Source organism: Pezoporus flaviventris, unplaced genomic scaffold, assembly GCF_033815535.1.
Source record: "Pezoporus flaviventris isolate CSIRO_AGI_PZ_B2104156 unplaced genomic scaffold, CSIRO_AGI_Pfla_v1 ptg000029l, whole genome shotgun sequence".
Taxonomy (NCBI): Eukaryota; Metazoa; Chordata; class Aves; order Psittaciformes; family Psittacidae; genus Pezoporus; species Pezoporus flaviventris.
Genome location: NW_026892577.1, coordinates 15,006,094 through 15,032,210, shown reverse-complemented (window position 1 = coordinate 15,032,210; position 26,117 = coordinate 15,006,094). Strand labels below are relative to the sequence as shown.

Here is a 26,117-nt window from a genome sequence, read left to right as displayed (position 1 = left end):
TTGCCAGTGAGATGTGATTTGTAAGATCAAAGAGTTCAATCTTTAACCATGTGCCTAAGACCCAAAACACAGTTATAAACAGAAATGCATAAAATCTGGCTTCTTTGACCTTTATTAAATTAGGATTTTTGAAGATATAAGGTGGACAATAGCAGCAGCAAAAGATCTCGTTTTATAGCTTAGAATCATAGAATGGTTAAGGTTGGAAAGGACCTTAAGATCATCAAGTTCCAACCCCCCTGCCATGGTCAGGGACACCTCACACTAGACTGTATCACCCCAGGCTCTGTCCAACCCGGCCTTGAACACTGCCAGAGATGGAGCATTCACAACTTCTCTGGTAAACGTCCTGTTCCAGCACCTCACCACCCTCACAGTAAAGAACTTCTTCCTTATATCTAACCTGAACTTCCACTCAAACGTCCTCAATTTACTCTCAAATTACAACAGATTATTTGTCAGCAGTTCAGATAAGAAATCCGTGTGGCACATCATGTCACATTGTAATGAGGAAGGAAGCTAGGAGAATTTTGGAACAGAAGAGAGAAAGCTGCTTTTGGTTTGCTTGCAAAAGAGTATCATGATGTTCCATCTGTCTGGTAAGGACTTGTGGTAAAGACTATGCAGAAACGCAAATATAGGAAGTGACATCTGTATAATCCTGTTTTAAAATCTCAGCACCATCAATACACTGTGCTCTCACGCTCAGTGGTACAGTTTATGCTGAACTTTCAACGAAAACAGGAAAAAAAACAACTCTTATTTGCTTATCTTCAGTATATGCTTTTGTCTATATTTTGCTTTTCATTGAACTGTAAAGGCCTGAAGTTACATATTTGTTTGGGTCTTCTGCTCATAAGCTTTTCTCATACATGCACCTGAAGTTCTATTATAGTACACTGTTTCAGAAAGTGCTTCAAAGTACACACAATATGCTAATGGCTTCAATCACTCACAGTTTAGAGCCTAGATTCCCTTCGAAGCATTGGAGAAATAGGGACAGGCTATGCTAGGATTATGTCATGATGACAAAGTACAGTTCCATTTCTAGCAGGGAATTGAAATAAGCCATTCAAGACATTTACTCACTGAATTTTCATTTGAAAACTTTTTCACTGTTTTTTTTAAGTATTCCAAGCTCAAGCCATAATGAGCCTTTAAACTGAGATTCCAGATCTGATTGGCAAGATGTTCAGTAAAGATATAATCTTGGGGAAATTCCATATTTAGGGAAATGTATTCTTGGTGTGTGTCCAAAGTCATACAAATGTTGAGGATGTAAGGGAGACAGGAGTAGGCAGAATCATCACGCAGTACATTGCCTCCTTTCGTTGTTGCTTTGATCACCCTCACCGCTGTTATGCTATTCTCTCAATGCCAAATGAGACAGTCTCACTTGACTTGACAAGTGGAATCATATTTTTGCCTGCAGCTGCCTAGGACTCTTTCTCCAGTAGTAAAGTATTTGTTATATCAACTCTTCAGTTTCATGCAAAAAAGCAGAATAATCCCCATGGGTTTAGCTACAACCTTTCTTGTGGGATTTGCTCATAGGCTTCCTATAGCAACATATCCAAGTACCAGTTAGCCTTAATCTTGCTTACTTAGAGAGCCAATAGTACATGAAACAGACAGTTATAGGGTACAGTTGCAATATATAGTTATATCATAACATGTAACTCGTTGAAACCACAGTGCACCCCTGTCAAATGCTCAGTATTTGCCAAGCTGAATTAAGTGGCATTTCTAGAACTGAAAGGGTAACTTTGGGATACCTCAAAATGGCTAAACAGCTCAAATAAATCAGAGACTGTATTTTGCCTCCTGCATTTGGCAGAAAAGAATACTTTCTTCTTTTTGTCACACACCCCAGAATATTTAGGATTATAATAATCAGAAAGATCAGGAACTCTTTCAGCTGAATACATGTACGGCAAAAATTCCAGTTTTGTATTCTTCTAAGCCTCAGATTTTGCTCTCAGGATGTGTCATGTTCTTACCAGCAAAAAAAAAAGAGTTGCTCTTCTATGGTATCAGAGAGCAGAGGGAGTAGGAGATAACTATTAAGATAGCAGCATTTTGTACAGTTTATGAAGAAGTTTATGAAAATTATTTCCTGTTATAAAAAAGACGTACTGTCCAAAATTGATGTTCCCTTTATAAGTTCCCTTTGTAAGCACATTGTTGGAAATACTAAGGATTTTCTCTTCTCCTGGACAAACAGCCTCTGTAAGGTCACACAACCCTCTAGACACAACAAAATGACAAAGAAGACATTTCTGGATGATGATGCATAAGTGTTCCTTACATACTCTTTACAATATTTGCACTTTCTCTTTTCCCATCACTGTCCTGAGAATTTTATTAATAATTATAGATAGGTGATTATAAACATTAAAATGCCATATGGTGGACATGAGAAGTCCATATGGATCTCTGCTGACTGAGACATGGAAGACCTGCTTATTTCTTCATGCTTGTTTTTTACAGTGTGACTTCTGTGAGACTGCATGGTGATGTTCTAACATAACTGTTCATCTAGCAACAGGTAGCTGTTTTATTCTATGGGTTAGGATGCAAAAAGGTTTAATTCCACTCCTCTGAAATCTGCTTGAAAGCATCATTTATATTGCAGAAACCAGTTTATATTCCTTGCCAGGTTTTTGCATGCAAGTAACAATTTACTGATGTGATTGTGAAGGACCAATGCTCCCTTTTATTAAGGAGCTGCTTAATGTACTGCTCTCACATCATAAATTTTATGAAAATTATTCAAGCTTCTCACAAATGTAATAATAAAATTTCACCATGGCTTTTTCAACTGCATTCTTCAATATTCTGGTTCTACAAAACTGAAAACTATTTAAAAATAACACGTGATTCTGGGGAAAAAGTAAATGGTTTGCTTTTGAAATAGCATGACAATATTTTAGCAAGAACAGTCTGAAACTCTGAAACTCAAATAAATGGTACCTATGCACAAAGAATCATACCTGTTACTAACATGAGTAGAGGAATGAGTAAAACGAAGCAGAATACATTCTTAAAAGAATTACCATATTTATTTTTTATTAAAAACAGACAGTAAACCAAAGTTTAAAATATAAATATCAAAATTATTGCACAGTTGACTAACTAGCTTTGTTTGGCAGCAATATCTTACAACATCATTGTTCAATGATGTGCTCTGGCAGGTTAATCTGCACAAAGTCCACAATGTGCACCTTTTCTGTTTACATCATAAATAATCCTACAATAGTAAGATAATTGTTCTGGTGTATGTATAAAACATCATACAGTAATACAATACATGCTTTATGAAAGCTGGAAAGAAGGAAAGAAGAGAGAGTATCTCTTAATACTTCCGTTACACCTTTGACTCAAACAAATTTAAGCAACAGATATTTACCCTCCCATTTGCAGGCATTTAACATAGGCGGTTCCAAGTATACATACAAATACACATATATTAAGAGGATTTGTAATAAATAACTATTGCTGTTATAGGCAGCTTCAAATATACAATCTTCTGTATGTCCTAGTCTTAATGTCCTAGTTTAGTCCATAAAAAAATGAGAGTTCATCCACAGGTAAATATCCTTAATTAGAATGTGACTCTGTGAATGTCCCAAAGAGTTTGTCCCAGTGGGTGAAGTAAGGAGCATAGTTTGATTTGAATTTCAGATGATGGAGATCATGATGTGGTGCTCCTCCATACAAACCAAAAGGCACAAGCCGGTGAGTTGACCATGGAAGATCGTATCCTGAATGGTCCTCCACTGACAACCAAATATTTACAAGAAAGAAAATAATTTCTGTCAAAGGATGGCATCCAAGGAGTACTGGGTTGATAGCAGCAAAAAATCCTAGTGAAAGCAATTCCCATACACTGGAATACTGTGTAGTAAGAGCAAATGTTGATACGTGCTTGTGATGCACCTTGTGGAAGGTCTTGTAGAGCCAAGGCACCTTGTGATGAATCAAATGCCACAGAAAGTACTCAAAATCAAACAGAAGCAGGCAAACTACTACTTCCAGCAGGACCTCAGGCAGCTCTGGAGCTGTCACTGGCAGATTCATTGGTTTCCAGTACCAGTGGAGAAAAGTCACCGGGAAGATAAAAACAACATGGTGATACACACTTTGAATAATGCACGGCACCATCATTCCAAGAGTCGGATAGTTCTGCGGCTGGATTTTGTATTTTCTCAAGTTTGGTAGTCTAGTGCTTAAAAAGTCCAGTGCAATATATGGAAGACAGAAAGCCATGTATGCTGTAAAAGAAAACAGCACTGGGAAAAAAGGAGACTTGATCAATGGCTTCTTTGCTGTGACAAAGTCCCAAAGAGGCTGAAGGCACAACCTGTCGTGCCCTCTATCCATCACGTAGCTGAGCAGCAGCACTCTATCCGGCAGGCTGCAGTTCATGCTGATGGCAGTCTGAGAGGTTTGCGAATCCTGCAAGCCTTTATGTAGCCTGCTCAAGGAAAACTCCACCCATTAGAAATCCTCCTTAGCAATACGTAGCTTTAAAGAGGAAGTCCCCTTTCCTGTTATACAGAAGAGGTATAATGCATTACAATCTCAGAACAGAATTAGCTGGCTAGGGTAATCACTGGAGCTCTACAAGAGATTTGCACAATGGGAAAAATAAGCAGAAATGCAGAATTCTAACACTGGCATTCAAAGAAAGAGGGTAGGAACATTTTCTGCTCCACTTAGTGCACACACGTGAAAACTGCTGTCTCTTAGTAATTTTAAATTGTGTCATCCTTTGTCTTTTAATTTTATAGGTCAGGAAATACAATCTATAATTGATTTTTTTTTTTTTACATGACTGTTTTTAAAGATGTAAATGTACCTAAATCATCCAGGATGTTTTTGGATGATTCTGCAAACACACGTTTTCTTAATGATCCCTCGGGTTATACAACAGGCTAAGGCAAAACCTTAAGGAGACCTATACTATGCTTCCAGTCTGAATGTGGTAGCTGTGATCTATCCCCATCTACTTTTGAGGTCACATTCTCCTTTATGTTCCTGTATCTACCTGACATGGCAAAATCCACCTGACTTGATTAGATACAAAATTGAGCCAGTGACTTTGAAAAGAAAATACATCCTCCAGTTGCTGGGAGGAACAGAAAGTAAAATCTCTTTATGCTTCCAAACAGATACAAGAACAGATGAAAAGTATTACTGCATTATTACAATGTTCACTCCACATTTCACCGGCTCGTTGAGCAGTATGGTATGGAAATCGTTCTTTACCCAAGTATCAAACCAACTTATGCAATTAAAAGTTCCACTGTTTAGACCTAAGTCCTTTAATGGATCTTCGACTGTAGGCAAGCACACAGCAGAAGCCAGCAGGCTTGTCCCCCAACATTTCTAATTTGCTAAAAGTATTTTAGGGGTAAATGATGGAAGTTTTGATTTAACCACTAAGACACCACTCTTTTGTGCTTTAAAAAAAGGCAAACAAAGCTTTGAACATTTAGGGAAACGAAGCTTGCCATCAGCTTCCTATGAACTCACCTCTTTTGTAGGTATGGCATTTATTCTAATACTGGAAATGAGCTCAACTTCCTGAATGACTTTATTAGCTTGTTCAGATGATTTTAGTTCTTCACTATTCAGAAATTAAATCTGATGGGAATGCAAGACAGCATTTCCTTGCTTCTCAATAATTAAGAATAATTAGTTAGCAGTGACCTTTCCTGAACTGCGCATGGATTTCTCCTAATACTTAAATATGTTTTCAGTTTCCACCGTTTTCTTATAGAGATTCTACTCTTAAGGAAGAGCAGATTTTGTTCTCTCCTTAGACATGAAGGAGTTTACTGAAACAGCAACATTATTTGTGCTATTATTTAGGCAATCAGAAGTTCTTTGTTGGAGACAGGTATGGTACAGCCTTCAAAGACTCTACTCATTGCATATACATTTTAGAAATGGATTCAGATTCTCTGCTGTTGTGAGACTGTTCTTTTGAACTCAATTAATTCAAAGTGTTGAATGTAGTGAAACTAAAACCCAGTGAGAAACACTCATCTAATAGCTGAGGATCTATATACAAGAGCTTCGTTTCTGTTTTCTGATTGTATTTTATTCCAACCTCTATTTCACAATAAGGACGTGAAAAATGCATCTGCAGCTCAATCACTGTCTGGTTCTGAAAATATCCTTGTGAGATGCTTTTGGTTGATTTATGTAGTTACAATCAGAAATTAAGCCTCTCAGATGGCACACGAGATTCTCTGTCCAGGGGACTGGAGCACCTCCCGTATGAAGACAGGCTGAGAAAGTTGGGGCTGTTCAGCCTGGAGAAGAGAAGGCTGCGTGGAGACCTCATAGCAGCCTTCCAGTATCTGAAGGGGGCCTATAAGGATGCTGGGGACGGACTCTTCATTAGGGATTGTAGTGATAGGACAAGGGGTAACGGGTTAAAACTTAAACAGGGGAAGTTTAGATTGGATATAAGGAAGAAATTCTTTCCTGTTAGAGTGGTGAGGCACTGGAATGGGCTGCCCAGGGAAGCTGTGAATGCTCCATCCCTGGTGGTGCTCAAGGCCAGGTTGGACAGAGCCTTGGGTGACATGGTTTAGTGTGAGATGTCCCTGCCTAGGGCAGGGGGGCTGGAACTACATGATCTTAAGGTTCTTTCCAATCCTAACTATTCTATGTTCTGTTCTATGATTCTCTATTTTATTAGAATTATGCAGGGACTAAATTTATTCTATAATGTATTCCAAATCTGCCTAAAGGGACATTGACAGAAATTGCTCAGCTGCCTTGAAGACACTCCTCTGACTAATCCCTAATAGCCATGTGAAGTCCCAAGAAGTTTTAGAACCAGTGCTGCCTATAAGCTAAAATCTAAAGAATAGGCATTTTGCCTGCAGATTAGGTCATAGAAAAATATTCTTAAATCCCTTAAGGAAAAATAACAGAATTCTGCAGTTTTATTACCAGTCTACCCTGCAACATGAAGCCCAAGCAAGGCGCAGAATGTGTAGAACTTGTCCCGTTCTGCTGGCGCTCCGTGGGACAGCTCAGAAAAATGAATCCTTGTGCATCAGAAGGCAAAACTTCACTCTCCAGTAACATAGTTCATGCTCTTTGGCTTAGCCACCAAAAAGCACTGCTCACATATTTCCACTCCACTAACTCATGTTTCTTTGTCAGCGTAAGGTACAACATGAAGACAAAGTGAACACTAATCCTTTTTGTATTTAATTCAGCAACACAACTCTGGCTTTTTTTTTTTTTTTCACCCGACTTAAGATGCTGCCAAACCTCCCCGTATGTTACAGGACTCTAAATGGGTCTCAAAAAAATCAAGACTCCTGCTACAGAGTTTAGGTTGAAGGGCACATAGTTTGGAATGAGGCCCCGCAAAGGGTCTGAAATAGATTCCACATGAGCACAAGACGCAAGCACCTACCCCAGGCTCCTCTGTTAGGTACAAGCTGCAAGGTAAACATCAAAACACTAAGGCGGTAGGAAAATGAGGAACAGGCAGCAAGAGGGAAAACTAGGATCAACGTACTGAAAGTATGTCACAGAAACTAATGTCACAGCAGGAGAGGCAAAACGTCTTTATCCCTCCTCCTCTTCTCCTTCTCTGTACGAGGGGACTATTGTCGTACCAAAGATAGGGCAACATCCCAGTGCATGCTGAGCCTTCTACAAGAAAGAGGGTGCTGGGGAAGCGGGTTGGGAACTTGGTGAAGGCAGTAGCAGGGAAGCAGGACAGTCACCAGAGCACAGGCAGGCAGCGGCAGCTCCTTCTGTCGCATCAAAAGGGACTGCGGTCCTCGCACCCTAACTCACCTCTGTCCGGGAGCCTGAGCGGGAGGGACGCGCCGGACCGGGCTGACTCGCGGTGCCACAGGGCTCCGCGCGGTTCGGGGCCGGAGCCCCCCGCGCACCCCGCCGCGCCGCGACGCAGCTCCGCTGCGCGGGCAACAGCGCCCCCTTGCGCAGGAGCCGCGCACAGCCCGCCAGCTCCCGAGCGGAGGCGGCCGGAGTGAAGGCGGGCTTGCGCTTAACTTTACAGGAACCAGGAAATACATCCCGGGCTTTGTTACCAGTCTCAGGGGTAACGCCTTTCTGCGGCAGGACAGCCAGGTAGGCACAGATTTGTTACAGATGGGGAAGGAAAGAGGGGCTTTGCATATTTACATCATTCCAACCTACAGTCCCCTTAGGTTTCAAATCTAGAATCTCAATCCACAGCATGGACACGAGTCTCTATTCCTCGCATCCCCTGAGCCCTTGGGTATGCTGAGTACTTGAGGATGAAGAAGACACACATTCCTCCTCAGTTTTGATGAAAACACAAAGTACTTTTCCTAACAGAACTAACACATTTCCTGAATCAAAATATTTCCATACCAACACCCCACCTCCCCATTCAAGCTCTACTGAAAACCTCCCCAGCCAGCACAGAAGGCAAGCTTAATTATGGGTCTTTTAAGTTTATTCCTAACAATGGCTGTGGACGGAAAGCTGCCAGCAAAGTAAATAGTTAATTCTCAAGCTTTACATTATCAGGATCAGCTCTACAAACAATAACCATCAGGAAAAGATTCTAAAAGTCTTTCATTCAGAATTCATAACTCCATAGTGAAAAATTGATTCACATCCTCGACAACTGCACATGTGCATCATTTCTGAAAGAGTCAGAATGCAATACAGACATTTTTCAGGCCAGTATCCTTAGAAAATAAGACTTAGGCAATCATGTTCCAGGTCTATCCAATTGGTACCGTCTATCCAGCCTTGGTAATCTTTTATTTAATTGATGATTTCAATGATTTTGCTCATAGAAAGTTATTTGAAAATAGGCTACTGCAGAAGAGAGGCCATTATTAGCATGCTCATGATGGGCAATGCTGCAGCATGACTTTGTGTTTTGTAAGATCTCAAAGAAAGGGACAAGATATTGGAAGTGCTTTAGCGTAGGAAAATCTTCCACTGAGACCCATGTTTTGTTATATACCAGAAAACCCATGCAGCCATCTCTCATACCTTACAGATTAAAGCTATTTGTAACTTTTCATATTATTCACGTTTCCTTTTTTTTTTTTTTTAATGGCACATTCACCATAAAGAGTAATTTATGGAAAACTGGTTTATTTTGTTCCCAAGCTGGCAACACTTTTTCTCTTACAGGGCTCAAGGGAGGAGGAGCTCTTTTGTCATCTCTTCCTATTCTGAGGCACTTCGAGGCTGTTTCGGTTGATGTGTAAACTTTCGTCAGTGTTACCACTATCTACAGAATTACTAAATAGCATAAAGATGCTCTGCATCGAGCTAGTACATCATTCAGTACGTAGCACCAACAGACACACATGCATTCTACCATCCTTAGGCCTTCTGCACAAAATGAATGGTGTGAATATATTTGCAGATGACCACCAAAAAAAAAGTTTTCCAAGTTCCAAGCTCAAGTGGACAAAGCAATGTTATGTCTGTGTAATCCTTGTATGCCCGGTTGTGGTGTACATCTCTAAGCCAAAGCCCTGGATCATGCACTCACTTCAGACATACACAGGCCTGTGAGCCTGGCAATCCATCAGCTGAACGGGGACTACTGTCTTCTGGCTTTCTGGCATAGTTTGATCACATCACTAAATGCTGAGACCAAGTCAGCAGAAGGGGTCTGATGCCCTCTGTTATGCCAGTGCACTTTTTATTATTCAAAGCTGACATTCAGCCAACATTCAACATCATATATATATACCTGTAACACAAAGATGTCTACAGACCACACACTAAGCATGTAAGATCTGCTTTGAAAGATGCACCATCCATTACTGCTCATTCTTATTACACCGAGATTCTCTCCTCCAAAAAGATGTTTGGGGTGTCTTATTTTGCACACTTCTTTTCACTGACACCTCTCCAAGTTTGTGTCACACAGTGCTTGTAATTTTAGCAAGCCAGGGAGAGCACAACAGCTGACCATTCCCATAGCCACCCCTGCTCCAGCAAAACTCCACAATGGCTTTTGTGAAAAGTTTCCACTATTCTGGCTATATTTCCAGGCACACAAGGAACTCACCTGCATGCAAAGCTGACAACACATAGAATTTAACACACTTGCTTTTTTGACTGCACATCTGCTGTATACAGACTTTACAACCTGAACACGTTTATGATTGAAGATGACAAAAGTCAAAAGCTGGGTCAAGCATACCATGGCAGAGATTAGCTCCCTGCTTTACTATGTGGTTAAATGCTATTTATGAAATTACCAGTCTGTTAAGCAACCCAGTTACCCAAAGTTTAAGAATGGGATACAAGATGCTTTCCACCATGTCAGTGGTTTGAAAGGTTAGAAAGTGTCTCTGCATTGTGAGTATTTACAATTGGTACCTTACTTAAATGTCTTGGAGAAGTCCCCCCAAAACAACATTAGAGTCCTTTTAGGCTTAGTAAAAGCCTCTTTCAGGACCCAAGTAAAATGCAAGCTTACTTGGCGATTTTATTTATTTTAATGTACTTGTTCTATGGCTGAATAGTTGTGAAAAACAGACAGCTTTCTGGATTCTGTCCCAAAGATTCACATGCATTCATGAAACAAGAAGTGAAACACAACACATCGCTCTGAACTCCAAGCAGCAATCTTGTTTATTGAAATAGTTCAAGCTTAACAAACACGATGCACACAGCTCTTGCTGTATCACATTCCCTCACAACCACTAAGTCAGCCACTTTAGATTCCAACAGAAACTTCCTTTCAGCACAGCAAGGTGGAGCAAATATGGCTGCTACAAATATAAAGCAAACTTGGAGGCCCTGATAGGAATCACAACTGGAATAGCATGAATCACTTTTTCCTTAAACAAAGCCTGAGGATTCCCTGAGTCTGAATTAGGAACTACAAAAAAAAAAAAAGAAAACACACAAACAACCTAATTTTTGGCTTATGCATAGTTTTGCTCTTTTTTTTTAAAAAAAAAAAAGAAAGTTTGCCTCAGTTTAAAATGCATTATTTTCTACGCCATGTTGAAAAGGGGTTTTATCTTGTTGGGATTACTGAGAGAAATCTGTGTTGGATCCAAGCATGGCACAGAGATGATCTGGACTGAGGCAACTGACTCTGGAGGTTGTCTGCATATCTACATTTGGTATGGAACTTTTGTGTAATTCAGAGGAGCCAAAGTCTTCTGCATAATCAATGAAAAGAGCAAGGCACCTATACCACAGAGAATCACAGCTCCAAAGTCAGACCCTTAAAGCAGATGCGATTCCTTTCCCCCATTAAAGGGGGGCTTAGTCACCCTTTGAGGTGGAAAGTGAAACAAATGGAGACTGCCATTAATACTGCCAGGCTTCACCAGGATGTTGTGTGGTTCCTGAACACAACAGTGGCAAGCACCAGAAGCTAAGAAGTAAACATACCTTTAAAGCAGCAGATAAGTAAAGGGAAAAGTCCATGCAAATTAAGTCACTCAAGCTATAAAATTAATGCTTTGGCTCTTCCCTCATCAGTAGTATACTGAGGAGCTTGTTTTTTAGTGGTCAGTGCAAAGAAAACAAAACACAAGTATCATTGTCCTTGAAAGCCATAACCTACTGACAAAGCTATCTGAAAGTGGTATTACTTTCAGCTACTTCTCTTTTTACTTGCCCTTGCAGATTCCTGCAATGATCCTTATCCATAGCTGGTATGTGAAACATGAAAGGCATCAGCATTAAATCAAGAAAAAATGCAGCAATTAATCACTACCAAAACAGTAGATTTCAACTGACAGTGATGATCTTCTCTGGTTTCATGGCAGTTCTTCTGGGCAATATTGAAAATCATCTAATGTAGCTAGGTTGTATGTGATGGCTCAAATAATGAGGTCATTAAGTGCTTTTTAATGGACCAGCAGCAAATGGGTCACTGCAGTACAAGGAGTATTTCTGACAGGTATTCAGAAATGGCAATGTACTGAGAAACGGCAGTGTCTTTTATGGACAGTAAAGTATTTATTGCTTTAACTGTCAAGCACCTGAGGTGCTGGATGAACTAACTTGTCTTTCAGACATGTCACTAAATTTATATGCACATGACATACTCCTTTTCTGCAAAGCCACACTGCTGTTTTTCGATTACCATGCTGGTGTGTGCAAAATCAGCAGGGTACAGTGAGGATTTATGCAGGAGAGAGAAATAACATTTGAGAAAAAACTAACCAAATATGAATCTAATTCAGTGGTCATTGCTGGCATTTTAAAAATGCATCATAAATAAACAATGTAGCATTACTGCCAGAAAAGCATATGTTCCAAAAAGATGAATTTCTGGTGAGCTTTGACTGGTGAGCTATGACTCTGAAATACCATGTTAGTTTAGATATACTTCCTAATCATGTTAATTATTTCATTATACATGCGGTAAGGTGCATCAAGGCCCCAGATGAAATCCAAATGTTCCCATTCTGGAATATTTTTGTGGTAAACCAAGTTTGTGATTTGAGTGAGCAGCATAGCAACATCCTTTGGGTCTGCCAGCCAGTCATGTCCACCAGTCCACACCGCAGTTGGTACAGTCATCTCTTTTATTTTGTAGAAAGGGGGAGTAGACTGAGTGAAGGAAAGCAAAACCAAAAGCATTAGACAGAAAAACTCTCCAGTGTGATACTACATTGCAGTGTAACATACTAGCAAATTCAAGAATGTCTCAGATTCTCATTTTCTCTTCCTCTCTTGGGCAGCTAGAGATGGAGTTCAGACTCAACAGAAAACATAATTCTCAAGAGTCCTGCCATATTATAGCACACATAGCAGTAAACAATGTGCTTTGAGGAGCTTACAAGACAGTAGGGTAGCAGAAGTCTCAGATGCACCCCACTCAAGTTATTTCTGGACCCTAATCAAATACTAAAAGTGACTGCTACTCTGCAAGTATCATACTGCAATATTACTTATCACTAATTTAACAAGGGGCAAAATATCTTCGGTATTGCACATAGCAATTTGAAAACTACATGGAGATTAAACAGGCTGGAGACCAGCAATACGTGTGTGTGAGTGTGTGTGTGTGTGCGTGTTAATAGGCAAGTCTCCAGTCTGGTTACTGGGTGGCTCTTTAGCGTGCAGCATGAACACAGCACCCAGAGAAGTGCCCTAGGAGGTTTTTTTGTGACACTAAAGAATCATATCCATAAAAGATGCCTACCTGGTTGTAGTGAGCTGTATTTGCAGCCTTGCTTCCCCAGTCATAAGCTTTGAGTTCCCCAGTCTTCACAGCCTAGAAATAAACAAATATTCACACATACAAAGAAAAACTGCAACACTTCTATCTCAGGAATAAAAAAAGTGTAGGTAATCTGGAGAACTGGCAGAGAAAACTGAGACAAGAAACAGTGAAATGCCAAATATTAACAAGGACAAGTGTCACTGCTTTGCCCAGCATCACAGGAGTGGGAAACACTGACATTCACCACCATTAGACTTTGTCCTTTAAGATTTCACACTCTTTCATAGCACCAGTAGGAAAGATTAAGGAAAACACTTCAGTGTATCCAAAGTCAGGATGTGGCAGCTCCATGCCTACTTTTGAAATATTTACCTTGCTGTCTGAAGGTACATGAACACAGCATGAAGCTTTCTTAGAAATCTACTCTGCATGATTTATCATCTATTATTTTTCAGAAACAGAAGTCTAAATAACAGGAATTTGTGGGGAGGAAAAGGGGGAAAAGATCTTCACAAATTTTTTTCTGAGCCAACATTTGAAGAGCTACAACATCACAAGCAGCCCTGACTACAGCTTCCATGGCAAATGCCTTCTCTTTCTTGTCAGCCCGCAGAGCAAGCTTCAGGCACAATAATGTCAGAGTCATGAAATGGTGCAACAAGGTGAAATTCAAAATATACTAATAAAATATAAAATGAAGCAAAAGAGAACAAAACAGAATGCCTGATGCTTTTCACTGGCTAAAAATATAACTTTTAATCAAACCAGGGTTTGCTGAAAGGGGAGCAAACACTTGTTACAGCATCCCTCTGAATTTAGCTTTTCCATTGTATTGTTTGTTGGCCTGATGTACTTATAGTTGGCCTGAGGTACTTACAGTTACCATATCTCCAAAGAAATAAACAAAAGGGGTGAGGCACCTTAAGTCAGTATCATCAGTGAACAGCTGTCACTCTGAAAATTGGTAGTTCCAAAATTTCACTCAGCCTATGCTGCATATATATTTTGGCATTTTATTCAGTTTAAATATCAGATATATCAATATCCTATAAGCAAGACAGCCATGGACATTTTAGATTCTGGAAACTCTACCTGGCTCCAGTGGATCATGTTTTGTACAGATGTCCCTGCAGGACAGTGTGCTGAATACACATCCACTCGACTCTGCAACAAGATAATTAACATGGTTTACTCCTCATAGTGCAGCAGTTCTACCCATTATTGAACAACACAAAATTTTCCACTCCTCTTAAAATTGCTATAAACAAAAGTTAACTGGAACCATACCTATGGATGAGGTAAAAAGTTCAAATGTCTGGGGAATAATGACAATTAACTAAAGAACTTTAAATCTCATAATGATATCCCTTAAACATCTTTCATATATTAATAATATTTAAAAAATGCTAGTGTTGTAAGAATTGGGAGCACATTAACTAATATTTAGATGGACCTCCAGAGAAACCTTCTGTTGCTCTACATCTAAACTAGTAGCTGTCAGTCCAAAGTGATTCAGAACCTCTTACACTTTGAGTTTAGAAGTACAAATACCCAGGGGAAGCTTAATTCCTGGCAGAAAAAAAAAATACTATCCACCATTAAAACCATGAAAACTGCATGTGCTGGGCAAGAAAACATCCAAAAAATGCACTTTCACCTTGATATAAAAAAAACAGAGAATCACCTCTGGGTAAACTGATACCACCTTCTACTGATTTCAGGGAGTTAGAAACGCTTTAAGAAGCATTGTGAAGAAAGGTGGTCTCATACTGATTTCTGTTAACTGGCTTTTAGACAATAAAACAAGTTCTATGAACAAGCCTTCTGGAACTCAGACCACAGATGAAGCCATCATCAGGGTCAGAAATTGGTCCCAGAGAAAATAATCGCACATGTCCACCAAAAGAACAGAAAACTTCAACGGTTCTCTGAAAATAGTTGAAAACTAGATCTTTCTTCCTCACTTCATTGCAAAAGCAATTAAATACTTGCACCATCATATTAAATCATTTATTTTACCCACTTTGCCAGCAGATCAAAAATAATGTATTTTAGCTTTCCAGTAACATTTTAAAAGGTAAATTCTATCCGTCATAACTGCACAACTATCTATACCAAGAAAAGATACTAATCCAAACTCAGTATGATGAAGGCAGCATTAGGGGTTTTCTAATTACATGTAAAGGACAATCAGTACAGCAATACACAGTTAATACTATGTTAAAGTTCGCAAGAACTTAGCTATTAAAAGCCACTAGAACACACCATATTCAAGTTTCTCTCATTAAAACCACACAGAAGAAAGAACAGGTTGCCGCAAAGGTCATCAAGTATTCTGTGAGTGCAAACATGGGTAGCAAGCCACTTCAGCAAAAAATTCTGAGGGAGGAATTGCTTCTTTCCAAACATGTCCTACAAAATAACAAGAACATAGGACAAATATGTAATTGCATAGAATGAGTTGGGTTTAGTTTTCTTACCACAACATTCTTAAGGTAATTATTTCCATTTGCCCTGGTGACAGGTGTGTCATGAAAATTATTTATCCCCTTATCAACCTTGTTTACAGTCCAATCCAGAAGGTCACGGTTAGTGCTTCTGCTCCAAATGATACAGTCCATTAAATCCCACAAAAAGCACCTGGGAACTAGGACAATCTTTCAAGAATTCCAAACCTGACCTCAAATCCAAATCAATTTTAAATTCAGTATTTTACAGAATACTGTACACTGTCTTGTCATCAGAATCAAAGTATGTTAAGCTGTGTCTACTAATGTTAATGGCTTTGTAGCTGTAACTTCCTCTCTTCAAATCATGTAAGAAAAACAAGTCACATGAGTTGTGGCGGCCACTTCCTCTTGATGGGCATTTTTAAAACATCCAAGGATTTAAAAATGGCCCACTGAGAACTTCCTTAGAGGTGACACAGCTCTTTAAAGATAAAACTGACCCATGGGTTTCTCACTGTCACATACTTCTGCACTCTAGCCTTTTTGCAAGTCACCCTGAGAATCAAGTTCCTCAGCACAACACGAACATCTGCAGAAGGCACTGATTAGCTACTGCTCTCATTAGACAAAGTTCATTACACAAGGAACAGGAAATTACAGCTGTTAGTACTGCTTTTAAGTTAACTGCCTTTGGAGCAGGGAACTAATAATGTAAAGAGACATGTACTTAAATCTGTACAAGGAACATTAGAGACGGGTGTTATCTCCTACAACAAACAGCTCTGTGTGGGAATCTCCATGGGTGGTGGAAAGAAAAGTGATGGTTAAAAATGACACAGTGGTGTGTTCACAATGTCTGACTTCAGGCACTCACTGCAACCTGCTAGTCTGCCTACATACCCTTTGAGGCTTATTGGGAAAGCTAAAACTCCTCCAGAGCATGACTCACAACATCTAAATAAAGCTGCTGCTCTTAATCATCCTCTGAAGGATCCTCTTCCAATATTAAAGGTTAATTTTGAAACAAATCTGTTAAAGTTCATGACAATTCAGAAGTATTCTGTATTTAAAGCTATCATGTGATTCTTCTAAAACACACTGACTAATTAATCGTGTGATTTCTGTAGCTGAAATTCTAGAAACATGGAAAAACATAGTTTATTCCACATATTAGCTTGTAAAATACTACTTTAAATGGATGCAAATTGTCTCATTATGCAGTATAAAACCAGAAAAGTCACTGTTTACTTCCACAGCATTATTATGGAGAAACTAGGCAGTATTCTTGTCAAATATGTTACTCTCTAATCACAGCTATTAAGCCTTTGCTATGCTGTTTTCAATTAGAAAGGGAGGCACCCCGTTTGGCTTAAAACATTTATGCTAAAATACAAACCTTGAGTAGCAGGTCAGGAAACACTCCTAATTTTGCCAGAGGGCTAGTGGCAAACTTGACTGTAGCTACTGGTGCCAAGGCAAAGAACATTTTGATTTTCTTAGCCAGCTGTGGCAAAGTTGAAAAAGCAATGAAAGCTGTAAATAACAAGAGAATAATTAACAAACCTCAATGGTGCAAGTTAGAAGGGAATTTTACATGGCAATGATTCTATAAAAATCTAACAGCAAGTGCACAAAAGTACTTTTAGATTAATGGTTTGATTGTTTTATTTAGGATGAGTTTAGATACTGCAAATTAATCTAGTTACTATACAATACAGATTAAATGAGGCAAATAAGAAGGATTGTTTTCTTCTGAAAAACAAATTCATGCTAACTCACCCAACATTCTTCTAGCGCTTTCTCTCTGCAGGTCTAAAAGCACCTGAACCAGGTCTTATGTACAGCAAAGTATTCTGTAAATAGGATTCTTTATTCTACACATCTGATGACTCTCATTTTATTATCCACAGTTCATCAATTTATTTTAATAAAAATTGTACTGGTAGCTACCTGTGACTTCAATTTATCTTTTCAGCAGCTTCCCACTTTAAGTAAACACAGAAAGAGTAAGTCTTTCATTTTAATGTTGACAACTATTCCAGGAAGCAGCTAAAACCCAGAAGCAGTAGATTACAAATGCCCTATTTTTTCATCATTAAACCACATATGTGGAACTTGATATAACTTCAAACACAATATATTCTAACAAATGCATCTCTTCACATACCCATTGTGGTGCCCTGTGAATGACCAACATAAAACACTTGTTCCTGGCCAGTTTTCTTCAAAATAAAGTCCACTGAGGCTGGAATGTCATACTTAGCCATTTCATCAAAGCTACAAAGCAAAGACAAAAAGTCAGTTGTGTAAGTACAGTTATCAGTGTGGAACAGCTGCACAAAGCTTTACTGCACTGCAGATCAGTTGTCTGGACATAAAGAAAAGCTTCCTTTGCATGAAGCAGAACTGCATCTACACACCAAGCACGGGTAAAAGCAAATTCTACTGACCAGGCTGTCTCAGGATACTATACTGACCATGAAACTCCCCTTTACTGCCCCTGCATATGTAACAGCATATGTGATCAGAAAAAAAATACCTTGCACATTCACGATATGATTGAACTAAGATGATGGCCAAAGAGGAAAAGAAGCCTGCTCGCAAACAGCATACGCAGTAACCTAGCAAGACAAGGATACCTGAAAACCCAGAATTCTTCTTGCTTCACTGTGAAGTGTGTGTGTTTTCTGGACCAGGTGTTCCCTCTGCTGTTTCCGAGCCATACATCATAGCCAGAATCTGCCAGCATAAAGCCAAGGCTGTTGTAATCCAAGTTTGTGATCCAGTTGCTGGCATCTGCAAGCAAACCATGCTGCAGAAACACGGCAGGCCTTGGACCTGAAAAATAATGCATTTATCATACCTTCCTGTTCACTTGTAACTGAATGCCTAAGAATAATTTAAGTGAGTTATTGAAAGCCTACTTTAGATTTGGACTTTGAATATTTAATCTACTTGACTTAGTCTACTAACAATTCATATATTATTCATAGTGCCATGAATCATGTGCTTTCACAAGAAGCTACTTTTTATCATTAAGAATTTTAAACTAGCCACTTGTTAGTTTTCTAACTAGAGCAAAAGAGTCCTTGAAGTTCAAAACAGACAGCAGATATGCAACAAGCAAACATGAGAAAAGTGGGAGCTACAGGAAAAATACAAGTACCCTTTACAACTGTTTCAAGACCACAAATACTCAAAGTGCCCCAAACAGACACCACTAAACTATTTATGACTCTTGCCTTGCCCCTAAACCTGGAGAAGACATTCCCATATATGTACTACTGAGATCTTTGTTTTCCAGTCAAGACAATGACAAACTAGCTGCTGGGCTGTGGAAATCTCTGCAGCTGGTACTGATACTACCTCTATGCAACTCATTTCCATTACCAAAGCTCTGGCAGAGCCTACAGGTGAATCAATATTTCAAAGGACTTTCTCCCCTTGACTTAAATAGTTAAAAAAACCCACAATCAACACCCAGGTAGAATAAACAAAACCTGACTTCCCCATCATGAAAAGGGAAATGACATCCTTATGTGGAATACATATTAAAAAAATAAATTAATAAAAAAAAGATGATACCTGCTTCTACATAAATAAGCTAAGCTAACACATAATCCCTTAGAAAGCGTCTTACCTTCAGAAAATACAAAGACCTCTTTGGTCTTGCAGTAGCACAGGTATTTTGGGCGTTTTTTCTGCTTTAATAACTGAAATCTGATATCACAGTAACTTTAGTTCAGTGCCAGAGATTACTCAGGAATTACCTCCTCCAATGACACATCATTCTACTACAATACTAAATCACGCGGTACTTCCTCCATTGATAATATAGGCTTGGATCTTTTAGCAGAAGCAGCCAAATCACAACCATTCAGTCACCTATACTCTCCATTCTGGGTCATGTACATAAATGTTTCCTGCGAGTTACAAAATCCAAATAAGCAATATTCCTCCCTCCTAGGAACCTGTATACCTTTGATCACAAACCTATTCAGTGCCTGCTTTTTCCATTTTCTTAAAAAAACATGTGGCACACTGTCCCTGCAACCAGAGCAAATCTCCATCAGTGCTGAAGTGGCACTGGAGACAGCAGAGTTCAACACAACTGTTTGCTGCAGTAATACTTCATTGCCTTATGAACAGTGTGCAAGATTTTCAAGCCTAACATTAAATTTGTTTTCAGTTAATGTTCCCTTTTAGCTGTGATACCTTCTTCCCTTTTATTAAACTCAGATCAATGAACTTCCCACTTTTTGAAGAACTGGCTTTCGTCAGGCTGCTATTTGCATGTTTCATAATGTAGGAAGGGGAAAACTGCTTAACTTCTTTAATGCTTCAATTCTGTTCTCTATTAGCCTTCAGTTTCTGCCAGTTCTTTTTTCACTTTACCAAGCAGTCACCAGATTTGCACATGAATTACATAATCATACAACAAACTGACTTGCACAATAATAATTTTGTGTATCACCTTTAATCCTAAAACTCCCAGAGGGGAAATAAGAAAGGTAGGTCCTTAAACTACCCTTTCAATGGTAGAACATTTTGTTCTCTTCACTACACCCCCAAGAAGTTGAAGACAGATTTATCTCCATGCCCTTCTTACGCATATTATGCGGGGAAAACTAAAGCAAAACATCATGTGATGCATAATTCCAAGGGATCCCATTCACATTATGCAGGTATTGCAAAAGAAGAATTATGGCATATATACGCTGAGTCAGCAGTAACACACCATTGGTATCTTTCTGAGAAAAGATACCAAGTCTATAAAAACTTAAGATCAACATGAACTTTGAAATCTTCATTCTTCTAGGAGATCATACTTCCCCAAATGTGCTCAATAACCCTTGTTTTCAAAATCAAAGCACTTTGCAAAACATGAACTTGGGGTCGAGGGTGTGGCAAGGGGAATGTGGAGAATTCCCACAGGTCAGGAAAACTTCTGTTTGCTTATGTCATTGAAGGATTTGACAAGATCAACAGGTACAAAGGCAGCCTGTCTTTTACCTCTGGGCTTCCCTGCAATTCTTAAGTCAAAGACACCTGCCAGGTTTGAGCAGTCTCATCCATGCACTGATCTTCATAAAACCACCTTGTGAGAAACAGTGCACAGTGCAAACATCCTAACTCATACAAAACCAACAGATAAGGTCAGGGAGACTGTTGCTTGGCCACTGGCAGATGAGAGCAGTTTTCCACAAGTCTTGTTCACACATAGGGCTACAGGGCAATCACTGATTTCTTTTGAGCTCCATGTTTTTACCTCTCATCCTAGCTTTTTTCAGTCGAAAGGGTCCTGAAGCAGTCCTCAGGATACGCAATTTCTATACAAACAGGCTATTGCTGTTGTATGCATGCAATTGTCTAAAGGATCATTTATAAGGGGTGATGACAAGACTTGATACCAAATTCAGCCACTGCTGCTCAAATACACTGTTAGTTCCACAGATATTGTATGAGGATAGCAAGCCAAAGGCTGTATGTCTCTCCTCTTCTACCTTAGTCTCACTTTGAAAGCATTCCATCATTCAGCCCTCACAAAACCCTTTGCCTTTCTTAAGTTTTGGCTTACATTCCCCCTATCCTTTTTATCCCCTACCTCCTCACTTCTACACCCTGTGCATTCCTTCCATGCACCTTCCAGCTTTCACGGTCGTACAGCTTTTAACAGTGCTCTGGCAGCACATGCCAATGCTCCTCCTAGTCTCCCATCAAATCACATCCATGAAACAATTCAGTCTGGGCCAACTCTTGTCAACTACCTGTTACTTATCTCAGTTTGCAATATATTTTCACATGTATTGTACTCAAGATGCTCTGAAAGGATTTTATCTCATCCCTGCTCATTGCAGGGAGGTTGGACTAGATGACATTTGCAGGTCCCTTCCAACCCAAAATATTATGATTCTATGATTCTGATATTGTTTAAATAAGCTTAAGTAGATATATAAAATATGACACCCCAGTAGTACATACTATTGGTCTGGATGTACCTTATTGCAAAGGCAGTTTCAGTTTCATTTCATCAACGAATGAATTCTTATGCAGAAATCAGACAGTAATTATTTTGTGAACATTCCAGTGGGAACTCCTGCAGTTCACTTATATTTAACCAAAAAAGGCACTGCCCCTACTTCTGAAAATGGTCAGGCATTTTTTACAAACTTATTTCCTATAAAGAAGCATTTTTTAAAATGGGGTTTGAAATAACACAACAATTTTACAATCAATCTCTTTCCAAGACACTTTATGCCTTCAAAAACACAACAAATCTCAACCTTTACTTTCCACTTCCTAGAAAATTCAGGCTGCTCAAACCCTAAAAAAACAAACAAAAAAGATAAATATAAAACAACAATGAAAGGCTTGCATTAATGTCACATAAAGGCAATGCCAGGAAAATACAACTTTCTCACTCCTTCTCCCTTCCTTTACTCTAGTCACTCTACATATGCCTACTATTTGGCTGTAAGACTCACCAGTAAAACATGCTAATTGTATACGTCATATGGTCTTTAAACCTTTTCTGAATTATTGCAGGAGAAAAGTTTTATAAATCAAAGACAGCTTTTTTATGACTCTTCACTTTTCCAAGCAGAAATAAATCTTACCTTTACTCCTTTCATAGTCTTTTCTTCCATAAGGAATTCTGTTAATGGAAAGGATATATCCATCTTCTGTTGTCACTTCGTACTCCTCACTAGGGTATCCTCTGAAAGTAATAATTTGACTCTGAAGAAAAAAAAGAAACCACTTGGGAGTCAGAGAAGAAAGAAAAGAAACCACTTTGGAGTCAAAGTCCTCCTAAGTTCATTAACATGCACAAAGTACTCTGGGTTCCTTCTGAAGATGGGATGTGAAATTAGTCTGTGGTAGGAATCTGCCCACCTATTCAATGCAGACAGGTTTTCTTACGGACTGTGCCAGTATGCAATCAGGAACTACCCAGAGCACAGACTTTACCAGGGAATTTAGGGAGACTCCCTAACCTGTCCCTGTCTACTGTCAGGTTAGTTACTCACCTGCTGCTTACACTGAGAAAGCCTATTGAAGTGTTGGAAAGGAGATAAGAGAACAAAACACCACAAAGCAGATCTGGCAGACAAAAATCAAAACTGTCTGCTCTCAAGGAATGCAGAAACTTCCAGTAACAAACAAGTGAGGAGAGCAGAAAGCCACTGGCACCACACTGGCATACGGAAGAGAAGGAGAGAAGAGTACTCTCTCCTGAAGGGAAAGGCTTCTTCAAAACCATTCTGGATTTACATCTGAACTTTATATTGAATTCTCTGTTATACACAGGACACAGTCATGTTTAGGCAATGTGCTGAAATGAGCCACAAACAGCTTTCTTTTAAAACAGCAGCTTTAAAATATTACCGTCATGCTTTTCACATGTGCCAGCTGCTGACATTGTCACTTCAGCTTGTAGTTTCATGTGCCATTTCTAACTCACCTTTCTCCTCAAACCTTATTCCTGTTACAGAGATTTTACTTTGCTGACAAGCCAAACAAGGCAATAATAATAGAAAAAATAAAAAACCCACACTTCTTTAACACTATGATTTCATTAATAGGTTTATCCCCTATCTCTTATGTCTTGGGCTTTACGTTATTTTCATTCAATGCAATTCCATTAGGACAAAGAACTTGCTACTTAATAGGTTTTATGACACCAACTGTGCCTTGAGAAAACTTAAGGAATGCCAGACATTTCTGTAGTTCTACTCTTAGGCTGCTGAGCAAGGAGAGAAGGAGCATTTAAATAAACATGCTATTTCTTTCAAATATATCTTTAATCACCCACAACATTAACATTCCAAAATTATTTTAAGGCTATATTTCATTCAAATGCTACTAGCCTTAGACTAAATGACTATTTTCAAACCTCAAAATGATATTTAGATGATATTGACAACTCAAGCACTTCTTTCCTTACAGACCTCAAGCATTTACAGCCTGAAGTACCTTCTTGCACATGTGAAGATACGGCACAGTTTAGATGGGGCAGAGGAAAGAGCAACTAATACCAATTACAAACAGCAAACTTTTTCTCGAGTTGGCTGGTGCAGCAAAAGAAGAATAAAGTTAAGAGAGTAAATGCTAAATGGGAATGAAGACAGTTGTGGGTAAGAACACTGCAACACTGTGCTAGTAGCTCAAGTATGCTTCGTAAGCATGGACTTCTGTAGCAGTTAAGAGTGTCCTGACAGATCTGGATCAGAAAATGTGTGACACAAATATCTGTACAGGCAGCAAGGGACCACGAAGGATCTGGAAGGAGGAGAAGCGAAAGACGACATCTAGCAGAGGGCCGAAGCAGCAGCCAGCTGACCGCTGGCCTGTGGCTGCAGTCCCCGGGGTCTCACTGCGGCTGCGACGGGGGAAGGGACTGAGTGTGCGGCCCCGAAGCCGCGGAAGGTCCTCAGACCGCCCGGACGCCCCTCTGCTCCCGACCCCTCGCCTCGCCCTGTTACACCCGCGTCCGCACCCACGGAACAGCGCTGGGCACGCGTCGGGCACGCTTTCCTCACGGGCGCGCCACTCACAATGTTCATGTTCGTTTCGGGGTCCACGTTCCTCCTCCCTCTGGCGAATGCGCCCGAGCCGGCGATGCTCTGCAACAGAAGAACAGCGACCACCAGTCCCCGCATCCTGGCTCTGCGGTAAAGCGAGAGGCCCCGGCTCGCCGTAACAGCGAAGCACAACTCGGCGTTGATGCAGCAGCGAGCGGGCCCCGCAAAGCCTTATGTGCAGCCTCCGCCGGGCCCAGTGGCCGGCACGAGACGGCGTCACAGGGGCGGGGGCTACTGCCCGGCTGACAGAGCGAGAACAGGGCCGGTCGCGCTCGTGTCAGCGGCGGGGCGGCAGCAGCGAGCCCTCGGCTGAACAGGCGCGGCCGCGCTGGGCGCCCGGGTGTGTCCTGCGCCGCTTCGCGCCTCCCCTCAGGGTGGCTGCTGCCCCACAGAGACCTGCTGCTGCGCCGGGACCGACCTGCCTGCCCCCCCCCGCTCCCGCCCCGCCGCTCCCGGCGCGGTTAGCGCGGCGCGGTGAGGCGGCAGGAGGGCGCTAGGCCGGCGGCGCAGCTCAGGCCGTACAGCGCGGCCTATCGGCGGCGTCAGGGCAGGGGCCTCCCTGCAGCGCCCGAGGGGCGGAAACCCGGCCGTGGGCAGCTGCTGCTGCTCCGTGCCGGCGGGCCGAGGGTACGCGGCCTTGAGCTGCCGGAGCCGGTGTGTTCCAGCGTTCCTCAAGTAATCCCTGTGTGGGCGTCCCCGGCGCCGCGGGCTCCATTGTCAGAAGTTTGTCAGGCCTGAGAACGGCGCCCGCGGTTTTTGCTTCCCAGCCCTCCCCTTCGTGTGCGTGTGCGTGTGCTCCCCATCCGAAGTCTCCGGAATCTTCACAGTGCCGCCCTGCCTCGATCGCGCCGCAGAGCCTGCGGCGGTCTCATGGGCGAAAACAGCGGCAGGAAGGAAGAGGTGTAGCCTCGTCTCCCACGGCCTCTCTCCGCAGCGGGAGCATCCCCGGGAACGCCTCCACAGTGTCGGGAAGAGCCGGTCCTTTGTCAGGACTATAAAGCGTTGTCAGCAATCACTGTTGTCCTTCCGCAAATAGATTATCTATCTGTCATCTATCTATCATCTTTGAGCAGAGTCAAAATACATCAAATCTAATACAGATGGGCTTAAATTACATGCAGGCACACAGTTCCAGCAGGATTATTGTCACAGCTGCTTGCAAACCTGCTTTACCTTCATGCACTGGGGCAACTAATTGGCATGGCATTGCATACTGTAATCTCCCAGAGAAGCGTGTCTGTGGTCAGGGGATGTGTGACCAGGCTTGCAAAAACTTGGACCAAATTCAATCCTGTAATATAAATATTCATGTTACTAGGTGCAGGTCCCGAGTAATATCCTCAGAATAATACAGAAACCTGACACAAAATACACAGTGGTAAAGCAAGAACGTGTCAAGAACAGAAATTTTCTGTTTATTTAGAAAGCATTAAGATTTTAAATGAAGCTTTCATAACATCCCCTTGTTTTGATATATGGATACATGAGTTGATACAAGTGACATGACACTATGCAACCGTTTGCATTCCTGGATTCCATTTCTTTGGGACGTGATTTTAAAGAACTTGGGTAGCAAAAATATTGCTCCGTGATTCACTTGGGTTTTCTGTCAAATTAATTACAAGGTACCCTTCCCCCCTAGGCAAAACCCAAGTTATAAAATGCCACAACTGCTGCTGTCCAACATAGTAATTACATGCTAAATTAGGCTAAATTGAAACAGCATAAAATAGGATATTAGAGGTGAACCTGTCATTTATTATGGTATAGTTCATTTACATTACTTTAATAATGAAATCTGAATTTCAGACAATTGTTTTGCTGGGCTAGTAATAATGCAGTTAAAGGACTTATATACAGAAAATGACACAATAATAGTAATAT

At 40.6% G+C, this 26,117-nt stretch overlaps 2 protein-coding genes across 2 annotated transcripts; both read right to left on the bottom strand.

Moving 5' to 3' along the window:
- Positions 1-3,040: 3,040 nt before the first annotated feature.
- Positions 3,041-6,255, bottom strand: CH25H (cholesterol 25-hydroxylase). Its single transcript, XM_061459212.1, has one exon. The coding sequence runs from the start codon at positions 4,426-4,428 to the stop codon at positions 3,601-3,603; it is 828 nt and encodes a 275-aa protein (XP_061315196.1). The 5' UTR covers positions 4,429-6,255; the 3' UTR covers positions 3,041-3,600.
- Positions 6,256-10,616: 4,361 nt separating this feature from the next.
- Positions 10,617-24,598, bottom strand: LOC133272253 (putative lysosomal acid lipase/cholesteryl ester hydrolase). Its single transcript, XM_061459211.1, has 9 exons — positions 24,207-24,598; positions 22,269-22,389; positions 18,291-18,489; positions 17,819-17,928; positions 17,048-17,184; positions 15,467-15,613; positions 14,294-14,365; positions 13,181-13,252; positions 10,617-12,585 (listed from the first exon to the last, which is right to left on the bottom strand). The coding sequence occupies exons 1-9, from the start codon at positions 24,309-24,311 to the stop codon at positions 12,352-12,354; spliced, it is 1,197 nt and encodes a 398-aa protein (XP_061315195.1). The 5' UTR covers positions 24,312-24,598; the 3' UTR covers positions 10,617-12,351.
- Between the last annotated feature and the right edge of the window lie 1,519 nt (positions 24,599-26,117).